General features: G+C 42.9%; 2 protein-coding genes across 8 annotated transcripts in view; one reads left to right on the plus strand and one right to left on the minus strand.

Moving 5' to 3' along the window:
* The window catches only part of LOC140223884 (uncharacterized), a 526,084-nt gene that overhangs the window by 378,327 nt on the left and 127,024 nt on the right, over window positions 1–20,733 (plus strand). The window lies entirely within an intron of this gene.
* The window catches only part of fra (neogenin protein frazzled), a 184,712-nt gene that overhangs the window by 37,806 nt on the left and 126,173 nt on the right, over window positions 1–20,733 (minus strand). For all 7 annotated transcript variants that reach the window (XM_072296338.1, XM_072296339.1, XM_072296334.1 and 4 more), the window contains exons 20-21: window positions 2,941–2,982; window positions 145–283 (exon numbers count right to left, since the gene is read on the minus strand). In XM_072296338.1, coding sequence (XP_072152439.1) covers window positions 145–283; window positions 2,941–2,982 — 181 coding nt within the window. The remainder of the gene's footprint in view (window positions 1–144; window positions 284–2,940; window positions 2,983–20,733) is intronic.

The raw sequence follows: 20,733 nt of genomic DNA on the forward strand, positions 1-20,733 counted from the left end.
TCTTTGAGAGATGATAGGCGAGAAAATGCTTAACACGAGACATTTGATGGAAAATTTGAGCTCTGGAAATCCAAGAACAAGAACGGACAATGTTGAATGAACAATGCCAATGTTCCTGATGATTTCAAAGAGAGGCATACTCACTCTTTTTTAGAGCTGTCTAGACTGGACTTCCTTCTACAGCAGAAAATGGTCGCCATGATGAAAATTAATACTAGAGATAATGCACCACAGCCGATTCCAAGATACATAATAGATGAGAGGCTCATATCTTCCTTGGTATCTAAAAACATGAATCAGAGCAAACATTAGTGAATGTTTCAACTTTTGGGGTGATTGAAACAAAGTTCAAAACAGTCATAGATACCTTAGACAGCTAAAATGAGTTGAATAAGTCAATTTTTTCCATCGCATCATTAAATAATATTAGGTGAATTGAACAATTATTTTCTCAATGTTTTTGGCGCCAAAAACCATGAAGAAATTTTATTCTGAACGATAAAATATGCAAGTTTACTTTATATTTACTTTATTTTTGCATTTTCTTAATTTCATCTTGAGAATTGTGCAGCAGCAATTGTTAACGCTTAGATGACTAACCGGATCAATGAGGCCCGGCGGCTTCTTATTTTTCGCGCCACCACAGCTGTAATTATCTGAGAAGTCTATCCTTCACAAATAGCTCTACATAAACCCTTAAGAACATAATTCCAGAAAAAAAATGTTTTTCAGGCACAGCAATTTTTTTTTCATGTCTACCCCTAGAATGACTAACCCGGGCCTGCGAGGCCCGTATTGAGAATGTATGTTTATTTGATAGCTGCGATCTTTTTTCTGTTTTTTGAAGAATTTTATGATTTTCATACTTTGTCTTCTATTACCAAGTTCCCAAATTCTCTTTCCACCCATAAACTGCCCCTCCCTCCCCCTCTAAATCTCCTCCCCTCTCTCCCCAGTCCCCTTAGATCTAAGAGTGTCTCATTATAAACACATTTGTATACATTTTTTGAGATTTTGAGGAGGTTACAATGAAGAAACATTATTACCCCTGTAAGTATACTTGAATTTGGGAGGGAGGGGGCAACCTTGCCCACCCCTCCCCCCTCCCCCTCCTTCCGGTGGCCAAAAAAAGTGGTACTTTCCAATGTGTTTCTTTCAAAGTTTTGCACTTAGAAGGTTTATTTTTTAACGTCGTGAAAAGGAAAGAAAAGTCTAAAATGTATTATTGTACTATTACTACTAATAAGTCGCTCTCATGGCGCTTCTGTGCGCTCTGCGACACCCAACCACCACTGACAACGATCTTGCCAGAGCACCTCTGGCAGAGCGCATCTTCTTTCAAGCCTTATTCCCTCAATCCATGATTTGACAGGACGTCTTCTACGTTGGACTTCATAGGCGTTATGTACTGTTGTCATTTATGGAATACTTCTACATTATTTCAAACTTTTTGACAAATTAGAGCAAATTTTGGATACATTACTCACAGTGAATTATGAGATAAACGTGGGACAAAATTTCTTGTAAAGTAACTAATGGTTTTCCTGAGGTTTTGCTGTAAAAGTTGTAGCTGAGAAGTGGTCATGGAGGTAAAATACTGTCTGTAATACTAAAGAACTGTAAAAGCACCATGCGTTATTTTTTTACAACTAAACGGTAACGCCTTTACATATTCACCGTATCACAAGAAACACCTAAATTTAACTCATAAAAACTCTTAGATCGTCAAAAAGTAAAAGTAGATAATGAATAATGATTCCAGTAGTAGAATGACGTACAAAACGACGGACAATATACATAAGTAGGAACGATTTTAGGAAAAACAAAACATAAAATAAATTACTGAAAGTCAAGAAAATCAGACTTATTATTTACTTGTTATTATTTAAATTTTAGGTGCTTCTTGTGATACGGTGAATATGTAAAGGCGTTACCTTTTAGTTATATGAAAATAATGCATGGTGCTTTTACAGTTCTTAGACAGTAAATTACCTCCATGACCACTCCTCAGCTACGACTAATATAGCAAAGCTGCTCTGACAAGATCGCTGTCAGAGGCTGTTGGGTGTCACAGAGCGCACAGAAGCACCATGAGAGCGACTTGCAGGTAGTGCTAGTAGAATAATACACGAGATTAAAAAATAAACCTTCTCAGTGCAAAACTTTTAAAGAAACACATCGGAAAGTACTACTTTTTTTGGCCACCGGAAGGCGGGGAAGGGGGGAGGGGTGGGCAAGGTTGCCCCCTCCCCTCTCAAATTCAAGTATACTTACAGGGGTAATAATGTTTCTTCAATGTAACCTCCTCAAAATCTCAAAAAATATATAAAAATGTGTTTATAATGAGAGACTCTTAGATCTGAGGGGACTGGGGAGAGAGGGGGGAGATTTAGAGGGGGAGGGAGGGGCAGTTTATGGGTGGAAAAAGAATTTGGGACCTTGGTAATAGAAGACAAAGTATGAAAATCATAAAATTCTTCAAAAAACAGAGAAAAAAACATCGCAGCTATCAAATAACCATACATTCTCAATACGGGCCTCGCAGGCCCGGGTTAGGCATTCGAGTTGGTAAAAACGGTTAGTCATCTAAGGGTTACTGACTTGAGATTTGCACTTTAAAATGTCTGGCACCATGCTCATGATGGCGTTTCAATGCAGTTCAGAGTGTGAGGGGGTATCAAGTTGGGTTTCCACATGCTATATCCACTCAAATACGAGCAAAAGCAGTAGTGGTCTGCGAAGAGAGCCCCAACAAAATATTTTTAATGCACCTATCCAAGTTGAACACTCTTTTACCTCGGTTTTGCACAGAAACATTTAGGATTTTTTTTTTTTTTTAAGAGTGTCCAATTCTAATTTTTGTTCTTCTTGACTTCTTTTCTCCTCAGAGTGGTGGACCAATGATATTTTTACACTCTAGATAAAGATGTATTGATTTACCTTTCATTCCATGTCTGGAATCAAACTGATGCAGTGCGCTGACTGTAAAAGTAAATAGTAAAAATGTTTAGAACAGGAAAATATTGACCGAATTCAAAGTCTGCAATAAGATAAGTGTGGATGAGTGTATATTTATACATGTAACATGAGAAAAAACACTAAGAAATGGCTTGGACTGTAAGTAACAAGGTGGTGAAATGGGGCTGGGTCCACACTAAGGTTTTTCTCACTAGTTTAAGCGGACAGGAAGTGTATGCCAAAATGCTTTTAGATTCGGGATCTTCAGGTACCCTAATTACGTCTCGCCTTGCACGTGCCCTGAAAATTACCCCGAAGCCCTGCTTAAATGCTATCAACGGCATAGGGAACACGCCCGTTCCTGTAGCAGGCACGGCGAAAGTTGACGTTGGCATTCCCAATGGTCGCATGGTGGTTTATCACCCTGTAACTGTCATGGATAGACTTACCGGTTCGGTTCCCGCCGTCCCCCTCTCCCCTGATTTTCAGAAAATTTTCCGCGATTATACTTTAGCTGACCCAGACTTAGATCGCCCTTCAGAGTTAGATATTTTATGCGGTGTAGATTTGCTTGCAAAAATTCTCACTGATGATAATGTCCCTGCTCGTGACGGCCTCATGGGCCTAGGGACCGTTTTTGGACTCGTTTTAGTTACTCCCTCCAACACCCCTGTTACGCTGTTGACCGCGCTCCCTGCACACGCGCACACTCCTCAGCCTGACGTCATTGAGAAATTCTGGCACTTAGAGGAAGTTCCCCCTCCCGTTAAGTCTACGCCAGAAGAAAGGCTGGCCGAGAAAATTTATTCTGAAACCACTGTTTAGCTTCCCGATGGTCGCTATGAAGTCAATTTGCCCTTCCGCCCTGATCCCCCTGCCCTCGGTTCCTCTCTTGATTTAGCTCGCAAACGTATGCTCTCCTCAGAAAAGCGTTTCGAGTCAAATCCAAAATTGGCGGAGAAATACCGGAAATACATGGTCGATTTTGAAAAGGATGGTTTCATGTCCCCAGTTCCCCCGAACCCCTCCCCCGAAGAAGCGCCAAAGTATTTTTTAGCTCATCACGGTGTCGCCAAAACCATCAATGGAGTGACAAAATTGCGGTGCGTTTTCGACGGCAGCGCCCCTAGTTCCACGGGCGTTTCATTGAATGGTACGTTGTTGAGCGGCCCAGCCCTTCAGAATGACGTCCGTGATGTCTTATTGAACTTTCGTGCCCACCCTGTAGTTTTCGCTTGTGATATTAAGCAAATGTACTTGCGTATTAGCGTCACAAGGACCCATCGCCCTTATCAGTGTATTTTATGGCGTGCTCACCCGTCGGAGCCGCTGAAAGCGTATTATTTGAATACCGTCACTTTCGGAATCAATTCTTCTCCCTTTCTTGCAATTCGCACATTGCATCAACTGGTCAGGGATCACAGACATAAATATTCCAACGCAGCTAAAATTCTCCTAGAATCTGTTTACGTCGATGACGGCAACGGGGGGGGGGGGGGGAGGCAACATTCGTGTCGCTAAGGAGCACCTCGAGGAGCTAATCGCTCTTCTCGCCTTGGGAGGATTCTTTTTACGAAAATTGGTCGGAATCCCACCCCGAAATTTTAGAAAATTTGCCTGCTGATCACCTTGAATGCCCTATCATTGACGAAAATGATGGAAGCCCGCGGTTTTCGATTTTGGGCGTCCTATGGGCGCCACAATTGGACTAATTCACTTATGTAATTAATTGGAAGCCTCACGCAGCCACGAAGCGCGGCATTCTCTCCATGCTCGCTTCAATCTATGACGTCTGCGGATGGATTGCACCCGTGACCTTCACGGCTAGATCCCTAATGCAGGAAATATGGAAATTAAAACTGTCATGGGACGAACGAGTTCCCGATGAAATTTGGCAACTGTGGTCCAATTTCTGTAGAGAATTGCCAGCGCTGCGCAAGGTTTTGATTCTTCGTTGCTTATACAGGGTTATCCAAAAGTCACTGACCACCCCTGTAACTTTTTTCCAAATTGAGATAGAAGTTTGAAACTTTGGGAATGTTCCTCGGTCTAAGGTAGCAACTTTTTGGTCCCCCCAAAATTTTGGGGGGCGGCCCCCCTTAAGGGGGGCGGGGGCTAACTTTTTTTTTTCAAATGGCAACCCCCCTTTGTGATACCTCATTCGAAAGATAATAAAAAAAGAAAATTTTTGGCGCAAACCGCAGGTCAAAATGTTCATTTTTGACAAAATGGCGGCCGGTCAAGGTTCAAAATGGCGGAAATTTGGCATCTCCGTTCTTTATTGACGGATTGGTGTGAAACTCAGAATTCTAGGGTTTTTTGAGATGAGAAAAACGATTCTGGCATTGGTTTTCCAGAAAAGTCAGTCTTTTGCAAAATGGCGGCGGTCAAAATGGCGGCCTAGAGCGGGAAGTGGATATTTAGGCTGCATATCGTTGGATTTGCATGAAACTTGGTATCCGGGGGTATTTCGCCACGAGAAGAACGAATCTTTCATTGGATATCTGAAATTTTGACAAATTCCAAAATGGCGGCGGAAAAATTGCGGGAAATCAGTTTTACGGCTCTTTACCGATGGATTAGCATGAAATTATTTGATATTTCAAGAATCTAATGATGGATTCCTTTTTAACCAACCAAAAACCGCCAGGATATCGAATTTCATGCAAATCCATCGGTAAATAGCCGTAAAACTGATTTCCCGCAATTTTTCCGCCGCCATTTTGGAATTTGTCAAAATTTCAGATATCCAATGAAAGATTCGTTCTTCTCGTGGCGAAATACCCCCGGATACCAAGTTTCATGCAAATCCAACGATATGCAGCCTAAATATCCACTTCCCGCTCTAGGCCGCCATTTTGACCGCCGCCATTTTGCAAAAGACTGACTTTTCTGGAAAACCAATGCCAGAATCGTTTTTCTCATCTCAAAAAACCCTAGAATTCTGAATTTCACACCAATCCGTCAATAAAGAACGGAGATGCCAAATTTCCGCCATTTGGAACTTTGACCGGCCGCCATTTTGACCTGCGGTTTGCGCCAAAAATTTTCTTTTTTTATTATCTTTCGAATGAGGTATTACAAAGGGGGGGTTGCCATTTGAAAAAAAAAAGTTAGCCCCCGCCCCCCTTAAGGGGGGCCGCCCCCCAAAATTTTGGGGGGACTAAAAAGTTGCTACTTTAGACCGAGGAACATTCCCAAAGTTTCAAACTTCTATCTCAATTTGGAAAAAAGTTACAGGGGTGGTCAGTGACTTTTGGATAACCCTGTATGTTTAGTTTTAAGCCACAAACTGCCCCAAATCGACGGAATCGTCATTTTTGTGACCTCAAGTCAGGGCTTAGGCCGCGCACTGAGCGGCATATTGGCTTATGATCATGTCTTTGAACATAGATTAAAATAATATATCAGAATATATCAACGTAATTTTTTGATATGTTGTTCAAAATACCCTCCTGATTCAGAAAATGTTTAGTTTTAAGCCACAAACTGTCCCAAATCGACGGAATCGTCATTTTTGTGACCTCAAGTCAGGGCTCAGGTGCGCACTGAGCGGCATATTGGCTTATGATCATGTTTTTGAACATAGATTAAAATAATATATCAAAATATATCAACGTAATTTTTTGATATGTTGTTCAGAATATTCTACAGATTCAGGAACTGCTTAGGTTTAGTCACAAAATGTCACAAAATGACGAAATCTTCGGTTTTGTGACCTCAAGTCGGGAATCGGGTATACTCGTTGAACTGCATGTTGTCCCCTGTTTAAGGCGAACTTCATGATTCCTTTCCGATCAAGAAAAAAAAAGTTACAAACACATGAGGTTATTAGACATGATGTTCATTCTATACAATACTCCGATACATGCCCCCCCCCCCCTCCCTCCGAAAATTCTATCCGCCTTTCCGCATCGTCCTCCAATTTTTCGGAATATAGCCGATTTTTCCTCGGATTATCACAGTTTATTAGTATTTTTTTTCCGACTTTTTTCTCACACAAAAATTTAAAAAAAAATTATAACTTGTATTAAAAACGTTTAATCTGGGTAAAGGTAACAGGGCCAGTTGTTAACCAGTAATTTCAGATCACATCATGGGGAATGGGCCATGACCGTCTTCTTCCGACCAGAATCGATTTCACCATAATTGTTACAGCCCTCCCCCCCCCCCCCCAGGTGCTGCTTTAGGAATTTAATCCCATCTGAGAGCCCATTTATGCACGCGATTTGTGTCGCCGTGTCGCCGGCGGCAGTTGTCGCCGCGACATTTTTTGGAATCGCGCGATCCATATTTTTGTCGCCGCGGCACCTTTTTTCTGCCGCCGCGACACCGTTTTTCTGGAGCGCAAAAGGTCCAAAACACGTGCTCAAGAAGTTCAATTCCAAGCGGCGGTCGCCGAAATTTGTCGCGCGCATAAATGCGCTCATATGACTCCGTGTAGTTACAAACCGCGGGCGGCAGGAAATCGCCGGGCGGTTTCTAACTACAAGCGACATGATCTAGAAATCGCCGCGGCAGTTTTGCCGCCGCGATTTGCTGTCGCGCGCATAAACGGCTCCATAGCTTCCCGTGTAGTTTGAAATCGCGCGATTCGTTGTCGCCGGCGACACGGCGACAAAAATCGCGTGCATAAATGGGCTCTAACGATAGACTATATGCATAGGAGGTCTCATGTCGAATTTTCCATCTCTATGTCCATCCGTTTTTGAGCTACGCGAGTTCGGTTCCTACCGCCCGAACGCTCACTATTTAGTAACTTTGCGACCGCTCCACCCCTCCCCGCCGCAAGTGTCATTTAAAAAATTTGACCTCATCTAACGATGGCCTATCGGTAGAAGAGGTCGCACCCAAATGCTATCGACTTCGGACTAAAATGTTTGTCCCTACCGCCCAAACGCAAGTCTTCAAGTATTTCTGCTTCCGCCCCCCTCACCCCGCCACAAGTGTCATTATGAAATTTTGGACCCATCCAACAATAGCACATACAGGGCGTTTCAGACCACCCGTACCAGGCCTTTTTCTCGGTTGGTATAGGTCGCACGAAGTCGGAGACCGCGGGGTTGAATAGGGAATTGACCCCAAGAAATCCGAATTTCGTGGTCCCGAACCCCCCCCCCCCACCCCCCTTGGCGGGTATAGGGGGGGTGGGGGGGGGGGTTTCGACGAAACCCGGGACCACGAAATTCGGATTTCTTGGGGTCAATTCCCTATTCAACCCCGCGGTCTCCGACTTCGTGCGACCTATACCAACCGAGAAAAAGGCCTGGTACGGGTGGTCTGAAACACCCTGTATGTATAGGAGGTCTCATATCTTTCACTTTTCTATGTCTTTCTGTCTTTGAGCTATGAGTTCGGTCTCTACCGCCCAAACACTCGTCTTCAAGTATCGGTACTCCGGCCCCCCTCCTCCCGCCCCAAAGTGTCATTAACAAAATTTGACCTCATCTACCGATAGTCTATATGTTCAAGACCTCTCATACCAAATTTCACTTCTCTATGTGCTTTTGTCTGCGAGCTATGATTTTTGTCCCTACGCGCCATAAGGACACTGCACTGTGCTCCCCTCTCATCCGGCTAAAGCCCGAGGAGGCGGTGGAGTTGAGATCCCGCGGAGGCGGCTTTCCGGCCTACGAGTCGCCGCCGCCGCCGCCCAGCCGCCCATCCTCTCGGTCCGGACACTTGAACCACCGAGAACGCGTCAGGTCCCTTGCCCGTGGCCAGGCCCTCAGGCTGCGAGAGTCCTCCCGCGCCCGCTTCCGCGGGTCCCGCCGCACAGTGCGGCACTCTGTGGACAAAAGCCAAAAATTCACAACTCGACATCTGAATATTTTTTTCGGAATTTGTTATCTTAAAGATATTTCTGACTCACTATGATGGTTCATTTTCAAATTTTCCGCTCAAAACTACCTCAAATGTGGGTAGAAAGTCGGCAGGAAATAGGTCGGGAATCACTGGTCCGTAAGAAATACACGGGAAAAAGACGTCAACTTCAAATGGAGATTTCTCGCTTGAAACGCAAAATGCTCTGGGTGGTTGACATTTTCTTAATCCTGAGATATCCAACTTCAATTCTAAGAAAAAGATGTTGCGACCTTTTGCGACTATCAGAGATATTTGAAGTTAAAGTTTGGGTGTTTCACGTTGCTTTTACATTGTTAACACAGGGCTAATTCGAGGTTGCCAACTTCGAATGAACTTTTCTTGAAAAATACGCAAAAAAACCTGAGGTATAACATTTTCTTATTCCTCGAATGTTTTAATTTGATAGTACCAAAGGGTTTTCCTATGTCGGTGCTGTTATCTTCATTATTTAAAGTTAAGTGTCTTTTGCCGATTTTTGTCCGCATCGTCCATAAGGGTGCCGCACTGTGCGCCGCCTGGGACGTGACCCTGGCTCCCGCTCGAGTCGTCCCCCTTCGCCCGCCCGGGGGCCGCGATCCCCTGTCTGTGAGCCCTTGTACGCAAGATTACGTCTCAGGGGCTCTGGAACCTTTGTTTACGTCCGGCGCGGTTAGCTCCACTCAGCACTCTGACTCGGCCCTCGTCAATTCGCCTTGTATTTGATCACTTGCATTTATCCCCTTATGTCTTAGTCGCCCTTGTACTCTCTTTCATTGCTTTGTGTCCACATGGTCGGTGGCCAACGTAATTTACTTCATTGCTTGTGCCCCCACGTTTTTTTTTTCTTCTCTCCTTTGTCGCCGTTGTAAGCTTGTCCCCCCTCTCTTCAACTCTGGTATCGCGGCTGGCAACCTGAGTTCCCTCTTGTAACCTTGCCTAAAGTAAAGGCTTACTCTCGTTTCAGGATGGACCCTCTCCTGCCAATTGAGGCGTGGGACGCCCTCCCCGCTGTCGCTGAACGACCCATCTCACCCCCTACCTCACGACCCTCTTGCCCTCTTTGCGGACCAGTCCATCCTCTTGAGGATTGTCGTCGATTTCGCGCGCTCAGTCCGGCAAATCGACTGTCGCTGGTCATCGGCAACGGCCGTTGCGTCAACTGCCTCCTGCCCCATTCTCTAAACTGGCCGCACGTCCGATGCGATTGCCGTGCTCCTCACCACCCTCTCTTGCATGACAGCCGCAGAGTAGTGGTGCCACCCCTCCCCCCCCCCATTGCCTGGTGTGCGCGCCTCCCTTAGAGATCGGCGGCCCCTTCCGGCTATGCCCTACCTGGGGTTTCTACACCGCGTGCCCCAGCGCCGAAGCGCTAAGTCTGCGCTAGCCACCAATTGACCTCTTTGTCGCCCTTGTAACACCCACCCTTTCCCTTCGTGTTTCGCCCTTATTGCATCTGCATATTGTTTTTCGCCCTTGTAGGGTTCGCGCCCCTCTTTTCGCGCCTCGCCAATCGTGTCTCTAGTTTTTTTGCCTTTGTCGCCCTTGCACCTTCAGTTCGTGTCTCTAGTTTTTTTTTTCAACCTTTGTCGCCCTTGTACCTTCGGTTTCGTTTTGTAATCCCTCCGTGATTCCAAGGGGGGAGTATTTTTTATTTTTTATTTTTTTTTTTTTTTTTGAGAGCTTGCGCACTCTAGGTATAGTTCATTGGCTTTAGTCGTGTAGACAAACAGCCACCGCTAAATGATGGAAAGTTTAAGGTTTATCTACAGCTGCGTGAAGTAAGAAATTTCTCCGCGCAGGGGGCGCCACCGCTGTGTTTTAGAGTCCGTACAGCTCCACGTGAGTCCTTGAGCTTTTATAAAAGTTGAAGGAATTTCTGTTTAAATCGAAGAGTTATAAGTTCTAGCCATAACATTCTTCTTCCTATTGACCCTAAAAACAACGTGAAAAGTCATTTCTGAAGCTCTGCAATTTGATCCCAGAAAAAAGTAGGGTTAAGCATGATGACCTTGATGCAACCAATCGCGCTTGATCGCTCTCAGCAGTTGGCAGATATCTCTCTCCCACCGTGAGCTGTCTCTCTCGCACTTACAGATATCCCGTAAGAGAAACTGGGATCAATTTGCAGCTTTTATTATTAGACTTTCAAAGCTCGCGTTTGTTTTTAAGGATTCCAGACGTATGCTGCTAGAACTTATGAGTCTTAGAATTTAAGATACCTATTGTGATATTTAAATAATCACTGATTTCGGAGTCGGATTTTAGCAGCGCGACGTGGTGGATTTTTTCGGAACTACAGCTGAAGATTAACCTTAACATGAGATTTGATTACCGATTATGTGGGATTCTAGTTCCTGGTATAGTTCGATTTCAGTTCTTGCTAAGACGGTTTTGGAGTCAATTATCACTTGAGGGTCCGGTGTTCTCATGAGATTGTAGATATTTATAGGTAGTTTGATTTTTGTGCAGTGAAGGAGGATGTGGTCGATAGTTCCTATCTGGCAACAAGTGCATTTATCATTATCTTTCAGTCTGATACGGTTGAGATGTTCTGGGAATAACCCATGGCCGATTCTCATTCTAGATATTATGTTATTCTAGATATTATGTTAGTAGTATGTTGACGCCCTTGCGTCTCGAAAAATATCGAACTTCGATACCTCTCCGCCACCTATCGCCTTTTTTACTAATTAGCAATTTTGGTTGTCGAATTCCCCTATAGATCGCGCATGCTTGTCAATTAGCGCCCGGTTACCGTCCACCCCTCCTTTTTCTCGCTAATGGACTCGTCCGTTTTAGCATGATATTATGCCGCGTTGCCAGCGCTAAGGTTCCACCCCTTAGGAAACTTGTTGATTCTTGTAGGAATGCGCTCGCTCGGGTAGTCCTTGTTCGTCTGCTCTCTTGTGTCGGATACTCACGTCCTTTCGGTGTTTCGAGCTTTTTTGGACTTTTCGTGGAGAAAGTTACGTTCTCCGCAGATTCCTGCTCCCTCAACCTCTTTCGAGTTTCAACTGAAAGTCTTCTCTTCATTTTCTGGTTGCATTCAGGTAGAATTCATGAATTATATCTCCCTAGAAATCTAGCACCTAGGATCCCTAACCCCTGTAGGCTTTACCTCGTGGTGGCTAATTTCAACCCTGACGAATATAAGTGTATTTACTCCCTATGTTCCCTTCCTTGCCCTGAGTACCCTTCCTTAGAGCTCAAAGTGAAAGAATCTTCTCCTTTGCTCCCTTGAGGATCTCCCTTAAGTTCCCTAATCCTCTGGAGACTCCAAGTTCAAGGTCATGTCTGGATCTCTCGTGACCATGGAAGGCCAAGGTTTCATCTATGACTTCATGAACAAGTCTTGTCACCCAGGAATAATGGTTCGATGGTCTCTGCGCACTAATACTCAGTGGTAAGCTGATTCATGTTTCACTCAGGCATACCTTTTATGATGATCTATGTACTATGGGTTCCCACACCCCCGCCCCCTTTCAGGTTTACCTAAGTTCAATTTCTTAGGCCCCAAATATACATACAGTCCACTCAATCTATTTGTATCGGAATTCAGGCCCCCAAGATCGATATACCTTTCGATTTTATAGCGGCCCAAACACTCGGTCCTATTTTCAAAGTCTGATTACAGCGGGCTCATCTAGGGACTATCACATGTCGACCTCTTTCTTCGTTAATTATTTATTTATTACTTCGATTGCCACTATAGCCACTTGACACTTTTTAACTACCGAAATAAAAATTGAAGGTTCAATTCTTCACTTTGAATGAGGGCAGCGAAGAGAAACTAAAACACCTGGCTACCAGGTGAAGTCGAGAAGTCTTTGCGAAAATGCAGAGATTGGAATGAGTTTGGAAGTGAGCCTCAATTAGCATAGATGCACGAAGTAACCGCAGCTCACGCCAAAATATTATAATTCTCTATTCCTTGAAGCTCCATCCTCTGGGCTCTTGCAGACGTGATAATGACTGTATGCATTGCTCGATAATTTCGGCGGAATCCGAAGGGGCCGCCAGGTTGAGTGTGAAAGGTTCCATTGGCTGCAATGCTCTTTCAACCCATCAGGCAACTGATTCGGGTGAAGGAGTGAGCCACTGACACACGGCACGCCGGCGTACGAAAAACCGGACCGGGAAAGTGTGAAAGGCTCCGCTCGCGCTAATGTTCCGCGGCCAAGGTGACGACTTTTTACCTGCTCACCGAATCGGGCTGCCAGACGACAAACCGAATAGTGTGAAACCGGCATAAGAGATAAATAGAAGTATCTCTCTTCACACACACTAGTTGGGCTTGTGTGGCTCGAAAAACTGATGGTAGGTAACACCAAGTTTTTCAACATCAGCTCGGTAGTTACAAGTTTTATTGCTGTTTTTATAGTGCGGTCGCTTGGGGTCAAAATAGTTCAAATTAGACTACCAGCATGAAACTTGATGAAAATTTAATGTAAGGTACCTAGAACGATAGTCTATCGGGACCCTAGCTGGATCTCCCATGGTTCTCCGTATTTTGGCCGCCATTTTACGGGATGGTCGTCTCATTTCATGGGGTTTCTTCTCATTTGTCTGGCGCACAGTGCAGTGCCCAATGAAAATAAGTCAAAGGACTACGTGCAAAACGGGCCATTTGAAGCTCGGGGCGGATACCTTTGAGACTTGCCCTATTCATTCACCTAACAATGTCCCATCTTTTCCCAAAGTTTCAAGCCCCCCAAAAATTTTGGGGAGATGCGGCGGGGGGTCAAAGGTGAAAACCGGCAACATTTTCGCAAATTTATTACTCGAAAACCAAGAAGTTTTGGAAAACGCGGTTTAAACGAACGTTTTCAGCGCAAGACAAGAGCTTTCAGAAAATGTATAACATCATAAGGTTTTGTCAAATTTAGCTCGAGTTATCGCCTCCAAAGCGCCGGAACGCTCCAAAAAGACCCCTTATTTTTTCACGTTTAGGCTGATTTAAAAAAAGCCATTTTTTTATTTTGATGAAAAACTAATATGTTGTTCCTGACTCTCTGTAGCCCCTCTAGCTCTTTACCGCATGCTGGGGAAATGTTTTGGTCGCGAGTTATAAGAGCGGAAAGGAGCGAAGGTCGGAAAAATCGGCTATTTTAAACTGCGCGCGGCGACGGATCAGGAGACATGTGGCAACAATGCGAGGTCGGCAGAAAGGTATGATTCGCCGGACTGAGTGGGAGGGGACGTTTTCCCTCCGATCAACGCCGCGCGCGCAGTTTAAAATAGTCGATTTTCCCGACCTTCGCTCCTTTCCGCTCTTATAACTCGCGACCAAAACATTTCCCCAGCATGCGGTAAAGAGCTGCAGGGGCTACAGATAGTCAGGAACAACATATCAGTTTTTCATGAAAATAAAAAAATGGCTTTCTTTTAAATCGGCCCTAATGTGAAAAAATAAGGGGTCTTTTTTGAGCGTTCTGGCGCTTCGGAGGCGATAACTCGAGCTGAAGTTGACAAAACCCTATGATGTTATACATTTTCTAAAAGCTCTCGTCACGCTGAATACGCTCGTTTAAACCGCGTTTTCCTAAACTTCTTGGTTTTCGAGTAATAAATTTGCGAAAATGTTGCCGGTTTTTAACTTTGACCCCCCGCCGCGTCTCCCCAAAATTTTTGGGAGGCTTGAAACTTTGGGAAAAGATGGGGCATTGTTAGGTGAATGAATAGGGCAAGTCTCAAAGGTATCCGCCCCGAGCCCCAAATGGCCCGTTTTGCACGTAGTCCTTTTCAAACATATGAAATGAAAAAAGTAATGAGATATACGAAACAAGTAGCAAAAGCTACCTGCTGAGGGGGCGCCGCCCCCCCCCCCCCAGACCCCCCCTTTCAAATTATATATGTGAGACTTTGAGTATCATAGAAGTCGTGCGGCGACATGCCGAATGAAATGCCACAATTAAAATTATTGGATCAGATGATGAGCTGATAAAAGCCTTACCCAGTAATTTGGGAACATTTCTGACACAGTTTGGTTGCTTTAACTATCACTTTGATTTGCGAAATACAAATCGTTTTCACTTCGTATGTAGTTAAATTTGATTTTGACTGACTTAGTTTCTGATGGATTCAAATTCATAATATACATTTAGGTTCCAGGGAAAGAAAAATGCAGATGAGCTACACTTCACATGAATATAGATTGATTAAAAATAAATAATCCGAAGAAGTGATGGAATAATTGATAATTGTTTACTACAGTAAATACTAAACCTAGGATTCATAGGAATTTTAAATAAAATCCAACCCATCACTAAAATAACCCATATCGACGGTGAAACTACCAAACCACGTATCTCGTTTGCGGTGTTTAAAAATCTACGCTCACATTTTATTTTTTTGAAGTAGAACAAATCAATATCATTCCTTGAAATTTTCACGGAATTTTCTCCGCACAAAGAGGAAAAATCTCAGAAATTTTCAAGACTGGATGTTAAGTAGTTTTTCATTTAAAAAATAAAGTATGACAGGAAGTCTGCGACGTCGCAAACCGAGATACGTGGTTTGGTAGTTTCACCGTCGATATGTATATACTCGTGGTGCCTGCTCTCGGCTCGATTTCGCCGAATGGAATTCTTTATCATCGCGGTTGTCCTTGTTGCGTGCGGGAGGAAATGAAGGCACGCTCGCAGTAGCAAGAAGCAGACGCGCCAGGTTGCTTGCGACGCGTGAATGTAGCTTAACCTCCACAGATTAACAAACCGTCGAGCAGCCACGCGAAAAGTCCTATACCTACATAGAGAAAAAAAAGGAGATATTTGCATCTTGAAGTTTGTTTACCCTGTGACGTAGGTCTGTACAACCTGGCCAGCGAAATCCGAAATTCGAACTATGAAAAATTGACCATAATTTCCGATTTTCCGCGGTGTAAAATACACAACTCAGCAGAAGAAAGAAAGAAAAATCGATTCGATATTTCTGGAGATAAATGTATCGATACGGACGATATATCAACGTTGAAATATCGATACAATATTTTGGTCTAAAATATCGATAGTCTGGTGGCGCGGAGCGTCTTAGGGGGGGGGGGAGGGGGGGGGGGTTTGGGCGCGTAGCGGCCAGTCGCTAGAATATCGCACCCGAGGCCCGAACCCAAATTGAGCCTCATTCGAGCGGGTCTCAAAGCGGGGCCCAAGGCTGCAATCGCGGCCCCGCTAGGCTAGCGGCCACCGACCCTCGGAAAAGTCATAAAAACGAATGACGCTGATCAATGTTCCCACAAAAATGACGCGGCGCAACGGCTGCGGCCACACCGGAACGTGACTGTAAGAGGAGGAAGGGGGGAGGGAGGGCCCCCTTCGGCCCTGGCGAGAGTAATAAAAACGAGCATTGGAGCCAAATTGGTCTTTTTGTTATTTAGGGATAGTGTCCTAGCCTAAGTTTATTTAAAAAACAATTAAATAAGAGGAAGGATTTCAACCCTGAAAAATGTGCTGCTCTCTCCAGGACCACGGATAACCTGTGACCCTGGGATCTTTGTCAGTTTTGGTGAGCACAGTTACAGAGATGGACCATTTTTTTTAGGGAGCGAACAAATCAAAATTTTGAGCCTTAAGTTGATCGCAACCATATCCGGAAGTCGTTACAGTGACATTTTTGTGCAATATGCTTCTGTGGAAAGTGCAATACTTAATGAATACTTTTGACAAATCGTGTTTTATCCGGTTTGCGCTTCAAACGTGATTTATTTGTGGAGTGTCATACCTTCCTTTTTGAATTGAAAAACTCGTCAGATGCATTGGGTAATGGAGTAAGGCATCTCTCATTTCTTAACGCAGGGGGCGGCAAATTTTGCATTTTTTTAAAATGTAGGTTTAAAAAAAATCGGATTCAGAAAAAAAAAATTACAAACGAGAAAGCGTCTTTCGGTGACACAAGAGACAGCACCTTTAATTAGTCCAGTTAAGAGAGAAACTAGACACGCAATTTGGCATGGAGCGGTGCAGCAGTGATGATGAGGACTTGAGATAAAAAGGAGAAGCCCTCAGCGCGGCGCATGGTGAATCGAGTCAATGAGAGAGGTCGGAAAAAATTTGGGAACTTAAAACGCTCATAACTCCGTTTATACAAGAATCTAATGTTCTGCAAGCTGTTCCACTGGTTTTCTTGTGATATTTTCTTCCAGTATCACCCCTTGAACTTTAAAATGTGACGAAATAAACATCAACATTTGCAGTTTATGTCAAAAATTTCATGTCCGACCCCTCTAATTGACTCAATTCACTGTGCGGCGGTCGGCGTGAAACGCATAGCGCCTACAAGACTGTAGGAATACTTCACGCATTGCGCCAAACACAGTGCGGTCAGCGCGGCGCGCCGGCGGAAGTTAAAATTATTAAACCACATTTATGTTTGTTCTTGCATAATTTTTACCTTCATTTCTTACAAATGGAAGGCCTTGTTCACACATATGTAGATAGGTTTACGGAACTTAACTTTCACGCAAAGTTCCGTGCGAACTTTTGCTAGTAGTGAGGGGCATAGTGTCCTTTCTTTTAATTTTTCTTGTTTTGCCGGTTGAAAATGCGGGTGTGATCCCTGCGAAACGTCCTGGGTTTCTTATTATATTTTATGTGTTTCTTTTTTTATTGTTATTTGCGGCCTTAGTCCCGTTTTAAGTTGTTTCTCTGTTACTGTTTCGGGCCGATTAAGTTGTTTTTTTTTGATGTTTCGAAACGATGAGAAGGGGGCAGCAAAATACAGGTGGCCCATAGGCAGCAAGTGGGTCAATTCGGCCCATGGGCGGCAAGTAGGTAAATCCAGCCCTGTTTTTTAAATGAATTTTGAGTCAAATTTACGTGAGAAATTGATTTACCAAGATTATTTTTCTTAATTAAAATTAACTTTCTTTTTAATACAGTTTTTACGTAAATACATTTGTTCGTAATTTCCAATACTTTTTACGAAATTTTTATGTTAATTTAATTATTATGTAAATTTGACTTCCTTTTCCAATTTTTTTCTTTTTTCGCGTTTTTCTGTGACTTTTAACAATTTTAGACTTTCTTTCCTTACTCTAGTAAGGATCTAGTCGTCAGAATCTATCCTGAACGACAACTTACATTCATAGAAAATAAAGCTTTAAATGTTCCTGACCATTTTTTACCATCCAAACTCACTAGAACACATTGTATAGGTATATGAAAAATTTGAAGAGCATCGCTGTCAAAAGCTAAGTTCTCCTTCAATTTAGCTCTTTTTGTATGGTCTACGGGTAAGGACAAAACTAACTGTTTTTGCTAAACGCTTTCTGTTTTTTATTCATAAAATTTGAAAGTCTCAATGAAAGCAAAGCTATGTCCAATCACAGCTAGGTATTTTTATTTTGAGACTGCACATCCCAACTTCTCCCACTTTTTCAGCCGAATTATTTTTTTTTGGGCTAGATTTTGGTTGGTGCAGTAATGCTGATGGTTATTTTTAGAAGACTATGATGGTGAAACCTAAAGTTTCCAATGATATTTTATCAGCATAGTAAACTCAACCACGACTTCAATCATAAATAATTCCATTTAGCGAAATCAAGCTGAAAGGCACACGTAAGGGTTCATGAAAGTTGAAGTCATAGCTCAACATTATAGGGTAGGTTCAAGTAACTTTTAACGTGTTTCAGACTTTTGTTTCTTACCGTAGACCCTGAAAAACCACTTAAATTCAAGGAAAATAAAGCCTTAAATGTTCATACCCATTTTTAAATGTCAGAACTCACTAGACCACATTATATTCATGATAAATTTGAAGAATATCGCTGTGAAAAGTTGAGTTTTCCGTAGATTTAGCACTTTCCGTATGGTCTTTAAGGTAATGACAAAAAGTGCTAAATTGAAGGAGAACTCAACTTTTGACAGCGATATTCTTTAAAGTCATCATGAATATAATGTGGTCTAGAGAGTTCTGATGGTTAAAAAACGGTTATGAACATTGAAAAATTTTAGTTCGATGAATTGAAGTTGTCCCTTAAGGTCCATTAGCGCTAAGGAAAAAAATTCTAAAACTTGTTTGAACCAACCCTATAATATTCTCCCACAGGATTCACTTTCAGACAGTAATAATTAATCAACATAAACATCAACCATTACTGATAAATCATCAAAGATCCTATTGGGCGAAATTCAGCCAAAAAGCACCAGTTTGGAGTCTTGACATTTTGGCCACCGTTGGTTGCTTATTTACGCAATTAAACTGTGACTCGATGATAAAGAATGCCATTAGGCGACATTGAACCGAAAGGCACCAGTGTGGGTTCTTTACATTATGGTCACAGTTGATTGCTAAACGCTACCAAACCATGGCTAAATGATCAGAAATTCCATTTGGCGACACATGTTAACACTCTTTGAACATCTGAGGTATGAGTTCTGGAAATTTTGGCTATACTTGGTTGCTAAACGCTACTTAACAGTAAATGTTCAACAGTGATTTGATGATAAAGAATGCCATTGGGCGACATTCCGCCGAAAGGCACCTGTGTGGGTTCTTTACATTATGGTCACAGTTGATTGCTAAACGCTACCAAACCATGGCTAAATGATCAGAAATTCCATTTGGCATAATGGAGATGTTGCATGTGTGAGGAATTTGCGATTTGACTGATGAATCTTGTGTAAAAGGTCACGAGAAACACGATGGTGCCACTGGTTTTCTCTGAAATCATCTCCCAAGCTTAAAAAAAAGCACTCAAGTTGAGGCCAAAATGGAGGGAATATCCCACCCTACCCTGAGAGTCCAAGTCTAGATCAAGACCAACTCTCCATGCAAAGATAGGGAACTAATACATTGACAGGGCTACCAATTTATCTGGGGACTCCAAAACTGAAAACGCGGCAACCCTGCTAATGTATTTGCTCCCTATCTTTGCATGGAGAGTTTGTCTTCATGTAGACGTGGACTCTCAGGGTAAGGTGGGATATCCCCTCCATTTTGGCCTCAACTTGAGAGCTTTTTTTGAGCTTGGGAGATGATTTCAGAGAAAACCAGTGGCACCATTGTGTTCCTTGCGAACTTTTATACAAGAATCAACAGTCAAATTGCAAATTCCTCGCACATATAACATCTCCATTGGGCCAAAATGCACCGATATCAATACCTCATATGTTACTTGGTTCCTCGAAAATTCTTCTCTTGGACTTAGCCTAAAAGTGTGAACATTTTTTAGCCTCCGGCGAAACCTTGAGTCTATACGGCTTCGCCGCACGACTAAAAAGGGGACATTGGTGATATCATTTTCAATGTTTGTTTACTGATTTGCATCGAATTGGCGTGAGGGGGGGGGGGTGATGAGATTTAAGCTCCGCGCGCGGTGACCGGTAGCCGATGACGCGCAAGTGTTGTGATAGCAGTGATCAAAGCTGATTGACACGGTACCAGATGTCCGGTTGGTGATAACAATGGCTACAAACACTCCTGGTAAGTTATTCAATTAAGATTTTATCGTAAAAATTATTTTTTCAACTTCTAAACATTACTTTTAAGCAAGTTTTTCGATGGTACTCTAATTCAGTATTCTTCCCTCTTACTTAAACTTTATAGACGTTTATAAAAAAAACCTAAAATAACCTTTTTTCCTGACAAGTGATAATGATTGCAAATATCCTGTAGATTCTGAATTTTAAAGTCCCATCTGCGTTTGGCTGCGAATAATAAAGTTATAAAGTTTTTTCTGTCTCAAGGTCTTGCTCTGAAAAACTCTGATCTCTTCGACTTATGGACACGGACATCGAAGGAGGAGTGAGTTACAACAATTGAGGGGAAACTCCGAGAACTATTCGCAACCCAACGTGTCTCAGACGAAAATTGGACAAAATTTTTTATATTTTTTATGGATTTTTTAAATTTTTTGTGGATTTTTTGTTTTTATCTGTCTTTTTTCTCTTGTCTCTTGTGAAGTTTAATTTTGCTGTTAATTTTCGATGATATTTT

This window comes from Bemisia tabaci, chromosome 2, assembly GCF_918797505.1.
Source record: "Bemisia tabaci chromosome 2, PGI_BMITA_v3".
Lineage (NCBI taxonomy): Eukaryota > Metazoa > Arthropoda > Insecta > Hemiptera > Aleyrodidae > Bemisia > Bemisia tabaci.